General features: G+C 60.5%; 2 protein-coding genes across 2 annotated transcripts; both read left to right on the top strand.

Moving 5' to 3' along the window:
- The first annotated feature begins 433 nt into the window (after nt 1-433).
- Nucleotides 434-6,653, top strand: Dmwd (DM1 locus, WD repeat containing). The gene is made up of 4 exons (XM_051207179.1): nt 434-894; nt 2,119-2,301; nt 3,988-5,226; nt 5,871-6,653. The coding sequence occupies exons 1-4, from the start codon at nt 466-468 to the stop codon at nt 6,078-6,080; spliced, it is 2,061 nt and encodes a 686-aa protein (XP_051063136.1). The 5' UTR covers nt 434-465; the 3' UTR covers nt 6,081-6,653.
- Nucleotides 6,654-7,635: 982 nt separating this feature from the next.
- Dmpk (DM1 protein kinase) lies at nt 7,636-17,714 on the top strand. Its single transcript, XM_051207052.1, is given in 16 exon segments — nt 7,636-7,937; nt 9,692-9,783; nt 10,007-10,090; nt 10,167-10,262; nt 10,546-10,694; nt 10,872-10,965; nt 11,153-11,359; nt 11,662-11,925; nt 12,505-12,590; nt 14,840-14,951; nt 15,619-15,779; nt 15,858-15,963; nt 15,966-16,056; nt 16,059-16,162; nt 16,455-16,540; nt 16,864-17,714. Coding segments are annotated over 16 exon segments (2,040 nt in total). The 5' UTR covers nt 7,636-7,777; the 3' UTR covers nt 17,012-17,714.
- The last annotated feature ends 247 nt before the right edge of the window (nt 17,715-17,961 follow it).

Here is a 17,961-nt window from a genome sequence, read left to right as displayed (position 1 = left end):
GGAGCCTGTGCTGGAACTCGCTCTGTAGCCCAGGCTGGCCTCGAACTCACGGAGATCCGCCTGCCTCACGAAGTAAATTTTTTTAATTAATTAATTAGTTAATTAATTAATTAAATAAAAGTCAGGAATCGCCTGGAGTCAGCTGTAAAAACACGAGGAATCTGAACAGCGCTTGCGGTTTCTCCGTTGCTAGGCAAACGGCTCCCAGGGCGCCGTCGTTAAGGCCCGGGGCGTCCCTGTCGGCCCCGCCCACCCCGCGGCCCCGCCCACATCCCCGCCCCTCCCAGAACCGTTACCTCAGCAACCGTCCCGGCTCCTCCCGCCGGCGGCCCCGGGTGCCAATCGCAGAGGCGTCACCCGGACGACGACCCTCCCTCCCCTTCCGGCGCTCGGGCCGCCGCTTCCGGCGGGGGTCCGGCTGCCGGCGGGCGGGCGCGCTGCGGCGGGGCCCGGTGGGCGGCCAAGATGGCGGCGGGCGGCGCGGAGGGCGGAGCGGGCCCCGGCGCCGCCATGGGCGACTGCGCCGAGATCAAGTCGCAGTTTCGCACTCGCGAGGGCTTCTACAAGCTGCTGCCCGGCGACGCGGCGCGCAGGCCGGGGGCAGCCTGCGCTCAGACCCCGGCGCCGCCGCAGCCCCCGCAGCCGCCGCCCGGGCCGGCCGCGGCCTCGGGCCCGGGCCCCGCGTCGTCCCCGCCGCCCGCCGGCCCCGGCCCCGGGCCCGGGCCCGCGCTGCCCGCCGTCCGCCTCAGCCTGGTGCGCCTCGGCGAGCCCGATGGCGCTGGGGAGCCGCCCTCCACGCCCTCGGGCCTGGGCTCGGGAGGAGACCGCGTCTGCTTCAACCTGGGCCGCGAGCTTTACTTCTACCCCGGCTGCTGCCGCCGCGGGAGCCGGCGGGTGAGCGCTGCGCTTCGTGGGGGGCCGAGAGCGAGCGAAGGCACCCGAGGCTGGGCGTCCCGGGGAGCCCGCTTCCCGGAGCCGACCGAGTCCGAGGTTGCAGGCGAGGGGAATCCGCCCTAAGGGGATGCAAGGCCCAGGGGAGAAGGGGAGCGGAGGGGGAAGGCGGCTCTCTTGGCGGGTTGGAGGGGGTCAAGGCTTGCCAAACCCAGGCGTGTCAGGCGTTTGCCAGTGATGAGGGTGGGAATCTTTAGCAGGTGAAGAGGGCGGGGCCGGCTGGAGGCGTAGCTTAGGGGTGGACGAACAAGGCAGCAGGAGAACGGGATTCAAAAGAACAGGGTGTGTGAAGAGTGAGGCTGGGGGACTGATGGGAATTGTGAGTTGATGGCGACATCCCCCGGTGTGGCAGATGTCCCTAAAGCATCCTAGGAGGATGAGGGAGAGAGCGGTCCCCGAGAGTCCATGGGTGAACGTGCATCAGCCTGATGACTGACGGGTGTCCTGACTCCAAATCGAAAGAGACGAGGCTTGGGAGATGGCCCTGTGGATGGGTGTGCGCGCGAAAGCGCGAGGAGCCGAGTCCGGATGCCTGTGCCCCATGTAAAAGGGTGCAGCTGTATGAGTCTGCAACCCCACTTCAGGCAGCGGAGGCAGGGTCCCCTGGGCTCACGGGCCACCAGTGTAACAGGATTGGTGAGCCCCAGGTTCAGTAAAAGACCCCAGGTCAAATGTTAGACGGGAACCCACTGAGATGCTAACTGTTGACCTTTGACCTCTGGTGCATGTGCATGGTGCACACACATGCACAGGGGCATATACTACATGCCAAAAAAAAAATGGGAGAAATCCTAAGGTCCTTGGGTCTGGAGGGTGGGGTGGGGGCTCCTGGGATGTTGCGTTTAGTCCCACTGGAGTTGTACTGTGATGGCGGCCGAGAAGACTGGAGGAGAATCAGCCCCGGGCCTTTGGGGACTCTGAACCCTGAGGCCGTGAGCAGTGTACCCAGATCACACCTTGAAAGGCTCTGCGGGGTTTATTGGGTGGTGTGGTGTGCGTGTGAGCGCGTGTGTGCTGTCCAGGCTGTGGTTGCCTGCCCCTCCCCGCCCACCTACCCACTTCCCCCGAGGTTAACCCTGCTTCCTCTTGGTGGCTTCCCCCAGCCTCAGCTTCCTCTTCCTTCCTCTGGCTGCTCTAACCCATTAACTTCTTTCCCTGCGGTTCAAGTCCATTGACCTCAACAAGCCCATCGACAAGCGGATCTACAAGGGGACCCAGCCCACCTGCCACGACTTCAACCAGTTCACAGCCGCCACGGAGACCATCTCCTTGCTGGTGGGCTTCTCTGCCGGCCAGGTGCAGTACCTGGACCTCATCAAGAAGGACACCAGCAAGCTATTCAACGAAGAGGTGACTGCGGGCAGGAACGCCCCTTCCTGTGTAGCCACCCACCCCACACTGAGCTTCCGAGAAGCGGAAGAGGTTCAGGGCGAGGGAGAGGGGGAGAGCGACAGACAGCTACTGATGGTGCCATTGTACTGTGAAAGGAGGCATTACTTCTCAAGTGTGGTGCCCATCTTGCAGAGTGGAAGACTGAGGCTCATAGGCAATTGGGACTTTACTGATGTTCCTGTTGACGCTGGGCTTTTTATTCTTTGGATTCTACTCCCTGCTGTCATTGACTTGCAGTGTGGTTTTGGAAAAGGGATTAGCATCGCCCTCTCACAGGGCTATATAAACTCGTCCACAGGACTGCTCGGTTGGGCTACCTTGTCTTAAGAGGAAATGCCAGGAAATGGCGGCCTTAGCTGCAGGCAGGGAAGGAGGCCTCTGCGCTCTTGTCATGCTGTCCCTGGTCCAGGGGAGGTGGTCCACCAGAGTGGTCAAAGGGAGCAAATGGCTGGAGGGACGGGACGAGCAAGGCAGTGAGTGGATCAAGAAGGCACTTACCCATTCCCAGAGCAGCGGCCCTTTCCTGCAGGCCGCTGTCCAGGCACAGCTCGAGCAGATGCAAGGCCGGCCCTAGCCGCACTTTGAGGCTGGGGACAAGCTGCACACATTCCTCAGGTGTCCTGCATGTGGCGCTGGTCAGCCAGGAGCTGCCGCTGAAGTGAAGCCTGCAGGAGTCAGTTTAAATAGAGAGTGCGTTGGCTAGGCCTCTGAGCACAGGTTTCTTCGCAGCTCTTTGGGAAGCTGATACAGAAGGGTCAAAAGTTCAAGACCTGCCTGGGCCCCGGCTTAGATAAATACCCCAGACAGGGCAGCCACCAGCCAGTGGCCAGGGAGCAGCTGAGGCAGAGAAGGCAGGTGCATCCTGAGAAGGGACAGGAGGGCCTGGGAAGCTGTAGCAAGGGCCTTACCCTCCTCATCACCAGGGCCAGAGGGCTGACCCTGAATACCCTCCTGTGCCTGAGCATGGGCCAAGGTGACTGGAGGGCTGGTGGCTTTCTCAGCCCTCAGTGGGACGCAGCTTGGTCCCAGGAGAGAAGCTGGGTCATCACGTCAGGCAGGGCTAAGGGCTGGCTTGAATTTACTCGTCTCTGGCCACTGAAGAGACAGCCGAGTGTCTGAGTCTAGCCGGGAGGCATTGTGGGAAGCAGCAGTGGGACCAGGGTTGCTGGGGTGTGGGTTGAGAGACTGGGTTGGGGGCACACTGGCTCAGGAAGCCCACAGCTTCTGCTGGAAGACGGGACTTCCTGGGGGGAGGAGATGTGCCTGGAGGGATTTGACGGAGCAGCCGGAAGGGTGAGCGTGTCATGAGTTGTGCAGGGCCATTGCTTGGGGTGTGTTCTCTGGTTGCTGCTCTAACAGCTGGGACTAGAGATGGGGACCCTTTCTGGGAAACTGGCATTCTGGGGTTGAAGTTCCTCTCTGCTACACTGGAGACAGAAGCAACTGTTAAGCGGCTGAAGGGCTGTCCTTTGACAGACAGGGCCGTTGCTTGATCAAAAGGGGGACATGGAAGAGCTCCTCACAGGTGGCTCTTCGCTCCTGTGTCCCTGTGACATCCTGCCGTCTGTCTCAGTCAGGTGGGGAGCTGGGGTCCAGGTTCTAACAGGGTCCACCATCAACCCCACCCTGTCATTCCCTTTGCAGCGACAGATTGACAAGACCAAGGTGACGTATCTCAAGTGGCTGCCCGAGTCAGAGAGCCTCTTCCTCGCTTCTCACGCCAGTGGCCACCTGTACCTCTACAATGTCAGCCACCCCTGCGCCTCCACCCCACCCCAGTATAGCCTACTGAAACAGGGTGAGGGCTTCGCTGTCTATGCAGCCAAGAGCAAGGCTCCCCGAAACCCACTGGCCAAGTGGGCGGTGGGCGAGGGGCCCCTCAACGAGTTCGCCTTCTCACCGGATGGCAGGCACCTGGCCTGCGTCAGCCAGGACGGCTGCCTGCGCGTCTTCCACTTTGACAGCATGCTGCTGCGGGGGCTCATGAAGAGCTACTTTGGGGGTCTGCTCTGTGTGTGCTGGAGCCCTGATGGCCGCTATGTGGTGACAGGAGGGGAAGACGACCTGGTCACGGTGTGGTCCTTCACCGAGGGTCGCGTGGTGGCTCGAGGCCACGGCCACAAGTCCTGGGTCAATGCTGTGGCCTTCGATCCCTATACCACGCGGGCAGAGGAGGCAGCGTCAGCCAGTGGTGAGGAGGAGGAGCCTGAGGCCACCAGCTCAGACACAGGAGCCCCATTGTCCCCACTGCCCAAGGCCGGCTCCGTCACCTACCGCTTTGGCTCAGCTGGCCAGGACACACAGTTCTGCCTGTGGGACCTCACAGAGGACGTGCTCTCCCCTCGTCCCTCTCTGGCCCGAACCCGCACCCTCCCCGGCACCCCTGGGGCCACCCCGCCAGCCTCCGCTAGCTCTCGGGCCGGAGAGGCAGGCCCAGGCCCCCTGCCCCGCTCCCTGTCACGGTCCAACAGCCTCCCTCACCCAGCTGGTGGTGGCAAGGCTGGTGGCCCCGGCGCAGCAATGGAGCCGGGCACGCCGTTCAGCATCGGCCGCTTCGCCACACTGACCTTGCAGGAGCGGCGGGACCGAGGGGCTGAGAAAGAACATAAGCGCTACCACAGCCTGGGAAACATCAGCCGTGGGGGCAGTGGGGGCAGCAGCAACGACAAACTCAGCGGCCCTGCTCCCCGCAGCCGCTTGGATCCAGCCAAGGTGCTGGGAACGGCACTGTGCCCTCGGATCCACGAGGTCCCGCTCCTGGAGCCCCTCGTGTGCAAGAAGATCGCTCAGGAGCGCCTGACCGTGCTGCTGTTCCTGGAGGACTGCATCATCACCGCCTGCCAAGAGGGTCTCATCTGTACCTGGGCTCGGCCAGGCAAGGTGGTGAGTCCCCACTCCCCGGGACGGGACCCCAGGGCTGAGGGGCACCCGTGCTCCTCACCTCTCTGAGTGCTGGGCCTCGTGGATGCCAGGCACATTAGCAGAGAGGTCAGGCGGGGGAGACAGAATGGTGAGACCCACGGCCAAACATCCAAAGGGCCTCTGATGGCCTGTGGGGCCCACCCTCAGCCCCTAACACTCAAGGGAGACCTGTTTTTATGGGAAATCCGCATTTTAATTGGTTTGTTTGCTTTTGGGGCTGGCACTCCAGGGATAAGATTGTCCAAGAGGGCCTGGCCTCTGGCTGCCTCTTAGATACTCCATTTCTGAGCCAGCTGCTAAAGGCCCAGGCCCCGGCTTGCACTTCTGCTTGGTGTGTGGTCCTGGCCACTGGGCCTTCGCGACGGGCTGTGCAGTGGCTGTGGCCTTAGTGAGAGAGGTGACAGCCCGGCCCTGGTCAGGTCAGGTCAGGGCTGTCTCGGTTCTTTAGCGTGTGGGCTCAGCGTCTGGGACCCACACTGCCTTCAGTCCCTCAGATCCTTGCTGTGGAAGGTGCGAGTCCGAAAGAAGCCTTAACACTGAGAGGGAAGGCAGGAGGGTAGGGCTTGGGACATGTGAGCTCTAAAAGGTGCCCTCTGTCTCCCTAGTTTACAGACGAGGAGAACGAGGCCCAGGCAGGGGAAGCGAGTTGGCCCAGGTCCCCCAGCGAGCCAGTGGTAGAGGTAGGGCCGACCCCCAGATTCTCTCCTCTCAACCGCCCCATCTGTCTGCCCAGGGTCAGCTGGGCATCAGTAAAAGTGCCCCCTGGGGCATGGATGGCCGCTTTAGGACGGGGCTGGAGGGCCCAGCTGGGGTAGAAGCATCGTGAACCCTTGGGGCCCCCTCCCAGCAGAGACCCGGGTGCTGTCTAATCCAACCTCCCTCTCACCCTCCCAGGGCATCTCCCAACCAGGCAACTCCCCCAGTGGCACTGTGGTGTGAAGCCGTGGATGGCCCATGTCCTCCTAGTCATAGCCCTCCCTGAGGTCTCAAGGCCCACTGTAGTAACAAGACTAATCATGATGAAGACTGCACCGAGCCCCCACCCTGCACAGACTGGCCCCGCCATGGCGCTGTAGCAGCCTGTGTGGCCTCAGCCCTGGCCTCCACCCACTGCCAAGTACAATGACCTGTCCTCTGAAATATCAGTGTTAACCCACACCCCTGTCCCAGCATGTGACTGGTCACTCCTGGGAGACTCCACCCACAGCAGCCCAGCTCCACAGCGCCCCTGGGTGAGAGGTGCGGGGGTGGCCCCTCCCCCCAGCCCACCCCACACTCACCCCTTGCTCTGGTTTGTGCATTGGAAGAGTGTAAAATTACGGAGGCCCATGGGGCCCTCCATGCCCCCCCAACCTCTTATTTATACTAAAGTACTTGTTTGCACAGCGTCTCTGTTCCCTGGGGCATGTGTGGCGGTGGGGGGGGGGGGGACAACACTGTGTTCTCACCAAAGGAAGGTCAATCCCAGAAGCATCCCCTGATCCCCTCGCCCTGAGCAGAGCCCCCTGGAAGAAGAGCCCCTGACCCCAGAGTCCCTGCTAGATCCCTGTGCCGGGGGTGTTAGAAAGTGTCTTAAAGTGTCAGGACTAGCCAAGCCTGCTCTTCTGGGAGAAGGGGAGGCTGCTGGGAACTGAGCTGGGCCTCCTCTTCTGGACATGCCTTTGCAGCCTGGTGCCCCTGGCCCTTTTGTGACTGGCCCACAAAGTGCCAACTGGAGGCTGTGACTTCCTCCCCAGAGAACTGGCCACCCTAGAAAGACGCTAACATGCCTCCTGGCTGGCCGTCCAGGTGGCTCCGCCCCCAACCCCCAAAATGTTTCTGTCTCTAATCCTAGCCCAGGCAGGAATGTGGCTGCCCCGGCCTGTGGCCAAGGAGCTATTTCGGGGTCTCTCTGGCTTGGGGAGGGCCTGGTTCCACCACTTGCCTCCCCCAGGCTTGGGCCAGCAGGTCACCCCTGGCCCTGGCGGCCGAATAAGTTCCCTCCTGATCCCTTCCACCTCCTGCCAAAAAAAGGGGGGGGGCGTGTAATACAGCAGGCACAGGGCTAAATTTAACTGTCCCAAAGTCGGAACCCATTGCTGAGTCACGAAGAAGCTGCCCCTGGCCTCTGCCCCCCACGCCTGCCTGCTCTGAGCCTAGGCAGCTCTGAGCACTGATCTCACCTGTAACTCCCTGTGCCCACCCTCCTATGGGTGGGTAGGGCTGTGGGGAGTCTCTGGAGCATTACTCTGTCCCTTGACATTGGGCAAAGAAGGGTTTTGGGGGCCCTGAAAGAAGAGAGTTGGGGTGTTGGCTCAGGAGGGGTTAAAGCTGGGAGGCGGGAGGGGGGCTGGGCCAAGGGGTGGGGAAAAAGGCCGCAGCCACAGAACTGGCCAGAGGGACCCAAGGGATAGTCAGGGACAGGCAGACATGCAGCCAGGGTTCTGGGGCCTGGACAGGGGCAGCCAGGCCCCGTGACAGGAAGACCCCCGAGCTCCGGCCCGGGGAGGGGCCATGGTGCTGCCTGCCCAACATGTCAGCCGAGGTGCGGCTGAAGCAGCTCCAGCAGCTGGTGCTGGACCCCGGCTTCCTGGGGCTGGAGCCCCTGCTCGACCTTCTCCTGGGCGTCCACCAGGAGCTGGGCGCCTCCCACCTAGCCCAAGACAAGTATGTGGCCGACTTCTTGCAGTGGGGTGAGTATGGGCAGGAGGCCTGGGGTGGGGAAACGCAGAGGGAGCTCTACAGGGCAGGAGTTGGCTGTGGAGGGGCGGGAGGGCCTGGAGGGGTCTTCCTGAAGGGACCCAAGCAGAGTCAGGCCTTGACCCCAAGCTTCCTCGGTTGGAGCAGACGAGGGTCAGTAGTGGAGGCCAGCCATGACTCAGCCAGTACAGGCTGGGGTGGCCACAGCCTGCTGCCCTCTGCATCCACACAGGGGCCTGGCGGCTTCTCTTGTAGGACCCTCACCCCTCAAAATGAGCTTCATAGCTCTCCCTGGTTTCCCAGAGTGGGGTGGGACAGTGTGGGGCAGCTGCCAGGGTGCGGCTCGCAGGCAGGTGTTTGGCGCCTGCCTCTGCAGCTGTCCTGACAGGTGTCCAGGAGCTGTGAGGGCACAGTGGCTGCAGAGGTCCCGCTGTCCCCCCATTTAAGGAGGAACAACTCCAGCTTCTGAGTGTGCCCATCGCTAGCATCTTGGCCCAGACTGCGGATCCCATTTGGCTTCCCAGCTGCTTTCGTGGCCCTAGCTCAAGACCTCTAGCTCTCCTGCTAACTTAAATGCCCTTCTAAGGTCTGCTGAGGCCTAGTGGATGGACCTGGACCTCATCTGTCCCTGGCCCACATACAGCCGAAGCTCAGGCTAACCCAACTTCCTTAAAAATAGGTTTCCTTGCTCTGTGCCTATCGTTAAAGGTCGTTCTTGGTCCTTGGCCTGTGTACACAGCTCATTCTCCCCTTTCCCCATTTCACAGATGGAAAGGTGGAGGCTATGGGCTAGGCCGCTAAGCTTGTGGGGGACCTTTCTGCTCTGTAGCCCTCAGTGACTCCTTCAACCTTCCTTTGGCAGAGGTTGGGGCTGGGCTGGCAGGGTAAACTGAGAGCTGAGGTGTGGGTGCGGGTGGGGGTGGGGGTCTGGCCCTCGGGGAAGGAGCAGTCACAGTCCTTTTGTGGCCCGAGCAGCATCCCATGGGCCCCTCCCCTGCCAGGCCTGGGCGGGGGAGGGGGCCTGGGTTCCCGCTGCCTTAAAAGGGCTCAATGCCTTGGCTTTCTCCTCCCAACCCCCCCCCCCAGCCTTGGCCCTGGCTGTGTGTTCTCTGGCGGTCCACTTTCCTCGAGCCCCTCTCTTCTCCAGGACCTACCATCTCATTCTCCATCCTTCCTCCCAGTCCTGACTGCTTACCCAAGGGAGGCCTGACCTCCCTCTGCCCCCTGCCTCCGAGTTGCCAGCCTCCGACCTGGCTGCCCGCCCTCCCCTCCTGCTGAAGCTGAGCTTAGGCAGGCAGGACCTCGTCCCCTGGAGCTTTGGCCTAAGAAGGCCCCCGTGGAGGCCAAGCTCGCCTCCAGCAGTGTCCAGGATGCTGGTGGGCTGTGTCCCCCCACCCCCCTCCAGGGTCTACACTCAGCGTTTCCCAAGTGCAGTCCTCATGCTGGCGATGCTAGAGACCGCGCCTTTTCAGGCCATGCCTCAAGTCATTAGATGACACTCTCGCCACGGGACCTGACTGGACACCCAAATCTTCACGTGGGATGGGAATGGAGGGCCTCGGGTTCCCCCCTGCCTCCCCTTTGGCCATGCGGCCCTGTGGAAACAGTCCGTTCTGGGTCCCCCAAACATCACAGGGCGTTTGGAAGCAGAGTCCTAAAGTCAGCCGAAGGGAGAGGAGACTGAGGGCACCATCCTTGCCTCTAGTGCTCTGCTGACCTTTGTCTTCCCCCGTCCACCCCTACCCAGTGGAGCCCATTGCAGCAAGGCTTAAGGAGGTCCGGCTGCAGAGGGACGACTTTGAGATCCTGAAGGTGATTGGCCGCGGGGCATTCAGTGAGGTGAGTCTTGATTACTTGAGGTGGGTGGGACTTAGCAGCTGGGGCAGAGCCTTAAAAATTGATGAATGAGCTTGAACCTAAGGCTGGGGTGGAGGCGGGGCTGGGGGGGTGAGTGGGGGTTGTGTGAGCAGGGGGTGTGGCTAAGGCTGGGTGGAGCCGGGCTGGGTGAGCCTCGCTGTTTTCCCTGCCCACCTCTCCCGTTCCCGCCCGCTCCCGCCTCTAGGTAGCGGTGGTGAAGATGAAACAGACGGGCCAGGTGTTTGCCATGAAGATTATGAATAAGTGGGACATGCTGAAGAGAGGCGAGGTGAGGGCCGGGGCTGGGGGGGGGCGGGGGCGCCTCGTCTGCCCGGCTCATCGCGCAGCGTCTCTCCACCTCACAGGTGTCGTGCTTCCGGGAAGAAAGGGATGTATTGGTGAAAGGGGACCGGCGCTGGATCACACAGCTGCACTTCGCCTTCCAGGATGAGAACTACCTGGTGAGCTCTGGGCGGGGTGACCAGGAAGGAGTGACAGATAGGCACCCGGCCTCAAGTCAAGAAAGCTGGAGTACGCAGAGCAGAGCAGCCGTAGGCTGGGGGCACAGGGGCGGGTACGGTTATGTCCTAGGTAGAGGAGGGACCCTCCTTGAGAACAGGCGATGTCTGGTTTGGCCTTTGGATCTCTGGGGCGCCTCCTCACACTGCAGGGCTCTATGCTTGGGGACGGGGTGTCTTTGGGAGTCTTGGGGGCTACCGACCCCTGTGACACGCCCGCTCCCAGTACCTGGTCATGGAATACTACGTGGGCGGGGACCTGCTAACGCTGCTGAGCAAGTTTGGGGAGCGGATCCCCGCCGAGATGGCGCGCTTCTACCTGGCCGAGATTGTCATGGCCATAGACTCGGTGCACCGGCTGGGCTACGTGCACAGGTGGGCGTGGCGGGGCCCTTGGAGGGTTAGCAGAGTTTGTGTGTGTGGGAAGGATCCCATTGGGGGTAGGAATGGGGTCTAGAATTGTAGAATCCCTGCTGGGGTGGAACTGGACCGAGCCTGGTGGGACCCAGGAGGTTCGTCTTTCCAGCTCCGGGTCCTCTTCTCTGTGCACAGGGACATCAAGCCGGATAACATTCTGCTGGACCGGTGTGGCCACATCCGCCTGGCGGACTTCGGCTCCTGCCTCAAACTACAGCCTGATGGGATGGTACGGTGGGAGGGGCCTGTCGAAACTCTCCCCACTAGTCAGGGACCAGAAGGTGCAGGGGCCAGAGCTGGGTGGAGAGCAGAACTCGGGTAGGGGCAGGCCAGATGTAGGAAGAAAGGAGCTTGGGCTCCCCGGCTGTACGGTCGGGGGAAGGGTCTAAGCAAGCACTCGGGTCTGGTTGGCACAGGTGAGGTCGCTGGTGGCTGTGGGCACCCCGGACTATCTGTCTCCGGAGATTCTGCAGGCCGTGGGCGGAGGGCCTGGGGCAGGCAGCTACGGGCCCGAGTGTGACTGGTGGGCACTGGGCGTGTTCGCCTACGAAATGTTCTACGGGCAGACACCCTTCTACGCTGACTCCACAGCGGAGACATATGCCAAGATTGTGCATTACAAGGTGAGCATGAATGCCTCGCAGGGTGCCAGGTTTGGTGGCACGTGCTCCCGGGATGACTTTTTTTTTAAAGGTGTGTGTGTTGTGTGTGTGTGTTTTAGCTGTGTGTGTCTGTGGATTATGTAAATGCTTACAAAAGTCAGGGCATGTCATTCCTTGGAAATGAGACACGCACACTTGTGTGTTGCATGTGGGTGCTGGGAAAGAGAACTTTGATTCCTCTGCAAGAACAGACAATGACCTTAACCACTGAGCCAGCTCTTCAGCCCAGAGCTGACTCTTGCTCTTCTCTGCTTTCTGAACAGGAACACCTGGCTCTGCCTCTGGCAGACACAGGTGTCCCTGAGGAAGCCCAAGACCTCATCCGGGGACTGCTGTGCCCCGCTGAGATAAGGCTAGGCCGAGGCGGGGCAGGCGACTTCCAGAAGCATCCGTTCTTCTGTGGCCTTGATTGGGAGGGTCTTCGAGACAGCGTGCCCCCCTTTACCCCAGACTTCGAGGGTGCCACGGACACGTGCAACTTCGATGTGGTAGAGGACCGGCTCACTGCCATGGTGAGCGGGGGCGGGGTACGTACCTGCGGCTCCTGAGCGGTTGAGGGGACCCCCAGCCCCCTTTCATAGAAGTTGGGGTGATCGGCTAGGTGTGATGGTACATACTTAATCCCAGGGCTGCAGAGGCAGGCGGATCTCTGGTGCTTTACAGAGTGAGTTCTAGGCCAGCCAGGGCTACACAGGGTCCCAAATTATTACCCTAGAGCACTGCTGTGTGCCCACTCAGGCTTAAGGGCACACAGGTGTTCTCAAGAACTGGTCTCCCTGTTAGCGAGGCTAGGATAGACCCCGCCAGGAAGGTTCTTGAAGGAGACTGAGCTGAGGCCCACAGGATGCTGGGAGAGGCAGGAGGTCCCCTCTCAGGCGAGTGCTGCCTTTTTAAACAAGCTCCAGGTCCTGCCTGGGTCCACTTGCAGTACAGAAAAATATGGTGTGGGCAGGGGCCCAACAAGAAGCAACAAGATACCACAGGAAATGGTGGAGGGGATCCCTTAGCTCGTGGGGTGAGCTTAGTGGGAGCAGTGAAGCTGTGGTCAGAGGGATGAGCAGCCATCCCTGGCAACTGCTGGCCACAGACCTGCCCCTCTTCCCTAGGAGACACTGACGGACATGCAGGAAGGCATGCCACTTGGGGTCCACCTGCCTTTCGTGGGGTACTCCTACTCGTGTATGGCCCTCAGGTAAGCGTGACTGCCCACTGGCTGCTGTGTAGGTGCAGGCTCACCTCGGCCAGCCGGCCCAAAGGGTCATTCCTGGTACCAAGGGTCCTTAGGAGCTGTCTTGTTAGGGTTTCTGTTGCTGTGATGAAGTACCACGACAGGAAGCGCAGGGTGGGGAGGAAAGGGTTTGTTTATTTAGCTTACACTTCCATGTCATAGTTCGTTGTTGTAGGAAGTCAAGGCAGGAGCTCAAACAGCGCAGGAACCTGGAGGCAGGAGCTGATGCAGAGGCCGTGGAGGGTGCTGCCTACCTGCTTGCTCCCCATGCCCTCAACAATGGGCTGGGCTCTCTCCCATCAACCACCAATTAAGAAAATGCCCTAGAGGCTTACCTGAAGCTTAATGCTTTTAGTTTGTTGGGTATTCTTGTTGCTTTTAGGTTGGTGGCTTTTTGTTTTGTTTTGTTTTGTGAGACAGGGTTTCTCTGTGTAGCCCTGGCTGTCCTGGAACTCACTCTGTAGACCAGGCTGGCCTCGAACTCACAGAGAGCTGTCTGTCTCTGCCTCCAGAGTGCCACCAGGGCCAGGCTTGGAGGTATTTTCTCAATTGGGGCTCCCTCCTCTTCGATGACTGCAGCCTTTGTCAGGTTGGCATAGACGAGCCAGCAGAGGAACACATGAGCTTTCTCTTTGTTCTGTTGGCTTTTCTGAGACTGGGTCTCTCTCGTAGCTCTGGCCTTCCTTGCCATATGTTCTTAGACATTCAGTTCAGTTATATAATCCAAGAATCTTATACGCAGCCTTCCACTCTCCTAGGCATTGACTTTTATGCTTCTAGGATGTGTCATAGGACCCAGGCTCTTAGGAAACAGGCCTGGAATCTGACAGTTTATTTTAAGAACATGAACTCATTGGAGAACATAACAATAAAACAACTTTTACGTTTTTAAAAGTTTTTTTTTTCTTTCTTTTTTTGTCTTGTTTTCTGAGGCGGGATCGATTTCACAGCCTCAGGGTGCTGTAATTAGGGGCATGTACCACCATGCCCGGTCAGTACAGCTTTTTGAAAGCATTCATTATGCTGGGTGTGGTGGCACAAGCCTGTAATCCCAGCTCTTAGAAGGTAGAGGCAGGAGGATCAGAAGTTCAAGACCAACCTGGGCTACAAGAGACTCTGTCTCAAGAGACAAAAGATAGACAATCAACACCCACTCTTGCTAGGCAGGGTGGCTGCCCTGTAACACCACTATCAAGGAGGCCAGCCTGGGCTACAGAGTCAGAACCGTCTCAAAACATCAAAAACAAATAAATTCCTTATTGGTCAGGCATGTGGTGGCACACACTGGCAGTCCCAGTACTGGGGGAGTAAAGATAGGAGGGCCACAAGTTCAAGGCATGCCTGGGGTACATAGTAAGTAAGTAAGGCCTTGGTCTCTGAGGTGGGGGGGGGGTGGAAAGAAGAGAAAGAAAATGCTTCCTGGGCTGTGAGCATGGCTCAGTATAGGCAGCATCCCCAGCATGGTGGGGCTGCAGCTCAGATGCTGGAGCCCTTGTTAGCATGCACAGGGTCCTGGGCATGGGCCTCAGCGCTGTGTGAAGTATGCGTGGCGGCGTACACCCTGTCATCCCAGCTCCTGGGAGGCGATGGCAAGAGGGTCAAAAGTGCACAGTCGCCATTAGCTAGAGCAAGTCCCAGGCCAGCCTACACGAGCCCTTGTCTCAAAAGTACTAAAGACAACACACACCTGTAATCCCAACACCCGAGGCAGAGAGAGGCAGAGTTGAAGGCCAGCCTGGTCTACAGAGTGAGTTCCATGATGGCCAGGGCTGCGCAGAGAAAGCCTGTCTCAACAGCAAAGAGAACTCGCCTAGCACGGATGAGGTCCCGGGCTTCATCTCCACTGCCACAAAAGGAGAACGCACAGGCAGTGGTCTCTTTGTTCTCAGGAGTAAACTGGGAAGCAGGGAACACGTAGAGGAAGCTTGAACGGTGCCCACCGTCAGGCAAGTCCCAGACCAGGCAAGTTAGATATCAGGACGGCTGGTGTCCTGGTCTGCAAGCGGCATCCCATGCTAGTTAGAACAGGTTGGGATACAGCCCACTACTCAGCCAGCCAGCCACAAGGCTGAAACCCTGCCAGCAGGGGCTTGCTGGGCAGGGGTGAGGCTATAGACCAGCCCAGGCAGTCTGCTCACTGCACTCTGCTCCTCCACGAGCCATGGGGTCTTCAGGCGCCATGACCTCCGTTTGGTAGCCTCTTCTCTTCTCAGAGACACTGAGGTCCCGGACCCCACCCCTATGGAACTGGAGGCCCTGCAGTTGCCTGAGGCGGACTTGCAAGTGCTCAACTTGGAGCCCCCAGAGTCCCCACCGGATCAAGTGGTTAGTAGACAGAGGCCTGGGCTGACCAGGAAGCAGCTGGGAGAAGGGCAGAGCCTGCTGGGTAGGTGCACCTGCCGGGCAAAGCCATGGGGTTTGCAGGGCATTGCAATTACAGCTTCAGCGAGGCCCACGGGCATTGCCCTGTGGTCCCAGCTACTCACAAAGAACGGGCAGAAGGAGCCCAGTTCCGAGGCTAGCTTGGGTTATGGAATGAGGCCCTGTCTGCCAGTAAAAAGTAGCAAAGAAACCTAGGGAATATACAGCGCAGGGGTAGATGCTCTCCTGGCGTGAGTGTAGGGTCCAAACGCAACACCAACCAGGGCCAAGAGGGACTGCTGGCCACCTGCAGGAGGCTGGTGGGGTCCTTGTCAGCCACAGCCCACCAGGTGGGATGCTGAGTCCTTAAAGCCACAGGTGGGTGGGTGGCCTTGGAAGGAGGACGGGAGGGTGTGGAGAACAGGCCAGACACAAGCTGGGGAGGCCTGAGGGTAAAGCCACGTCTGTCTGAAGCACTGTGGAATTGGGAGGGACATACTCAAGTTCTGACGACAGCACCTCAGTTCCCTGCTGGCTGTCCCAGGGCCTACTAGGACACCAGAGACAGGCCAGGGGAGGGGTGAGTGTGACCGAGCCCAGTGGTGGCCCCAAACTCCATCCCCACCTATAGGCCCAAGTGGCCGACGACACAGCAGCTGTCCCTGCAGCCGAGGCAGAGCGGGTGGTGACCCTGCGGGAGCTCCAGGGAGCCCTGGAGGAAGAGGTTCTCACCCGGCAGAGCCTGAGCCGCGAGCTGGAGGCCATCCGCACTGCCAACCAGAAATTCTCCAGGTGGGGTCGGTGTGGGGTCCCCGCAGCCTGCCCATTCCCCCTCCCTATGGGATGGCTTACCTTCCTGTCCTCCTGCAGCCAACTGCAGGAGGCTGAGGTCCGGAACCGAGACCTGGAGGCTCACGTTCGGCAGCTGCAGGAGCGGATGGAGATGCTGCAGGCCCCGGGAGCCCCAGGCGAGTCCCTCACCCGCCCCAGGCCAGGAGGGCACCGGGTGAAGATGGGGGCGAGCTGGGTGTGTGGACACTTGGGGCAGGGGAGGGGCCCAGGCTGGGGCACGCGAGCCACCGCCCTTCTCCGCCCTCCACGCTCCATACACCTCTCTTCTCCTTCCAGCTGTCATGGGGGTCCCCAGTCCCTGGGCCACGGATCCACCTTCCCATGTAAGCCCCGTCTCTTCCCCATCCCCACTCAGATCTGCTACCCACAGCCCGTCTCCCCGCCCACATTTAGGGCTCGCCCCCTTTGTGGGCTCCAGAAGGAAGATGCCCTTCACTCAGCCCGTGTCTACCAGTGCTCCCTCATTTCAGGCCCTTTGCCAAATCTTTCCCAAAGGAACTTCCTAGATTCCCGTTCTGGCCTTGACTCCCTGTACTGCCTCTTGCCCTGCTGCTAAGGGCGGCGGGGCCGAGCTGGGCTCCGATCGGGTCACCTGTCCCTTCTCTCTCCAGCTAGATGGCCCCCCGGCCGTGGCTCTGGGCCAATGCCCGCTGGTGGGGCCAGGCCCCGTGCACCGCCGTCACCTGCTGCTCCCTGCCAGGGTACGTCCCAAGCCCTCCCATCACGGGCTTCCGCCTCGCTCCGCCCACTGAGTGCCACCACCGCTTTGCTGTGCCTCTGTGGAGCTCGGCCCACCGCAGGGAGGGAGGGTGATCGGGCGGCCAATCAACACTGGCCGCTACGAAGTAGCCAATGATGACTCCCGACGGGAACTCAGGCTGGCTGGCGAGCAGACCAAACCAACTGTGGCTGCAGGCCACGGGGATCAGGATGCGCTCAGGATTCTTGGCCCATCTATGGGTACAGGCTGGGCGGCTCCGGGAGCTAGCGGGCCTGTTGCTCATCTTGCCTTTCTTGCTTGCAGCTCCCTAGGCCTGGCCTATCGGAGGCGCGTTGCCTGCTCCTGTTCGCCGCTGCTCTGGCTGCTGCCGCCACACTGGGCTGCTCTGGGTTGGTGGCCTGTATCCCAGTCTGGTGTTTCCCGGGAGCCACCTTCGCCCCCTGAACCCTGAGACTCCAAGTCATCTTTCATCTAGGCCACCTTGGAAAGCCGGGTGACTTGGCAATGGCCCAGAGCGTCTCTGCGCCCATCCCCTCTCCCCTGCACCAACCCCACTCCACACCTCTTCGAGCTTGGGTCCCCACCGGTCTCTTCTCCTGTGATCCGGGCCCGCCCCCTGGCGGCCGGGGAGGGAGGAGCCGGACCCGTGCGCAGGAACCTGGTTCTTGCCGGGCTGGCGGCGCTGCTGCGGGGACATTCGCCGACCACTCTTCGCTCAGCCCCGACGTGGATAGGCAAACTGCCCAGGCCATCCGAATTCACCTTTCACGCTTCCAGCCATTGGTCACAAACTATTACACCAAACCCTTGTGCACGAGCCCCTGATGTCCGGGGACGTCCCATCGCCACAACAAACGACCAGCACGACTTCTACCAGCTCTCTTGGGAGCCTTTGGCTTCGGACAGCTGCGCTTCTGGGAGTTGCTGCAACCCTTTCCTCACAAACGCTGCCGTCGGAGTCATGGCTGCACCCCCCCACCCCACCCCCAGGCAGTGTGGGTATTTATTGACCTTGTCCTCTGACTCACTGACAGACTCCGGGACCCACGTTTTGGATGCACTGAGACTCAACATTCCTCGGTATTTATTGTCTGTCCCCACCTATGAGCCCACCCCCGACCCTTGCGAATAAAATACTTTCTGGCCTGCCCTAAGCCGCTCGAAGTCTCCGTCTGTGGTGGGGACGAAGCCCCGCTGGGTCAATGGAGAGCCCAGTAGAGACAACCAATGGCCTGACCGGGAGCTGGGGAGGGGGGGACGCAAAGCGAACGAATCGGGATGAAGGGCGGAGCTTAGGCATCCAGCCAGTAGGAGAGGAGCAACAGGCCACCCGAGACGCCAACCCCCGCCCAGCTGTGACCCAGCTGTGCTACTCAAGCTTGGAAAAGCAGGGGGCTGGGC

The sequence above is a fragment of the Phodopus roborovskii genome, unplaced genomic scaffold, assembly GCF_943737965.1.
Source record: "Phodopus roborovskii unplaced genomic scaffold, PHOROB, whole genome shotgun sequence".
NCBI classification, from domain to species: Eukaryota; Metazoa; Chordata; class Mammalia; order Rodentia; family Cricetidae; genus Phodopus; species Phodopus roborovskii.
The sequence above is the reverse complement of the archived record's forward strand: the minus strand, read 5'-3'. Positions and strand labels throughout refer to the sequence as shown.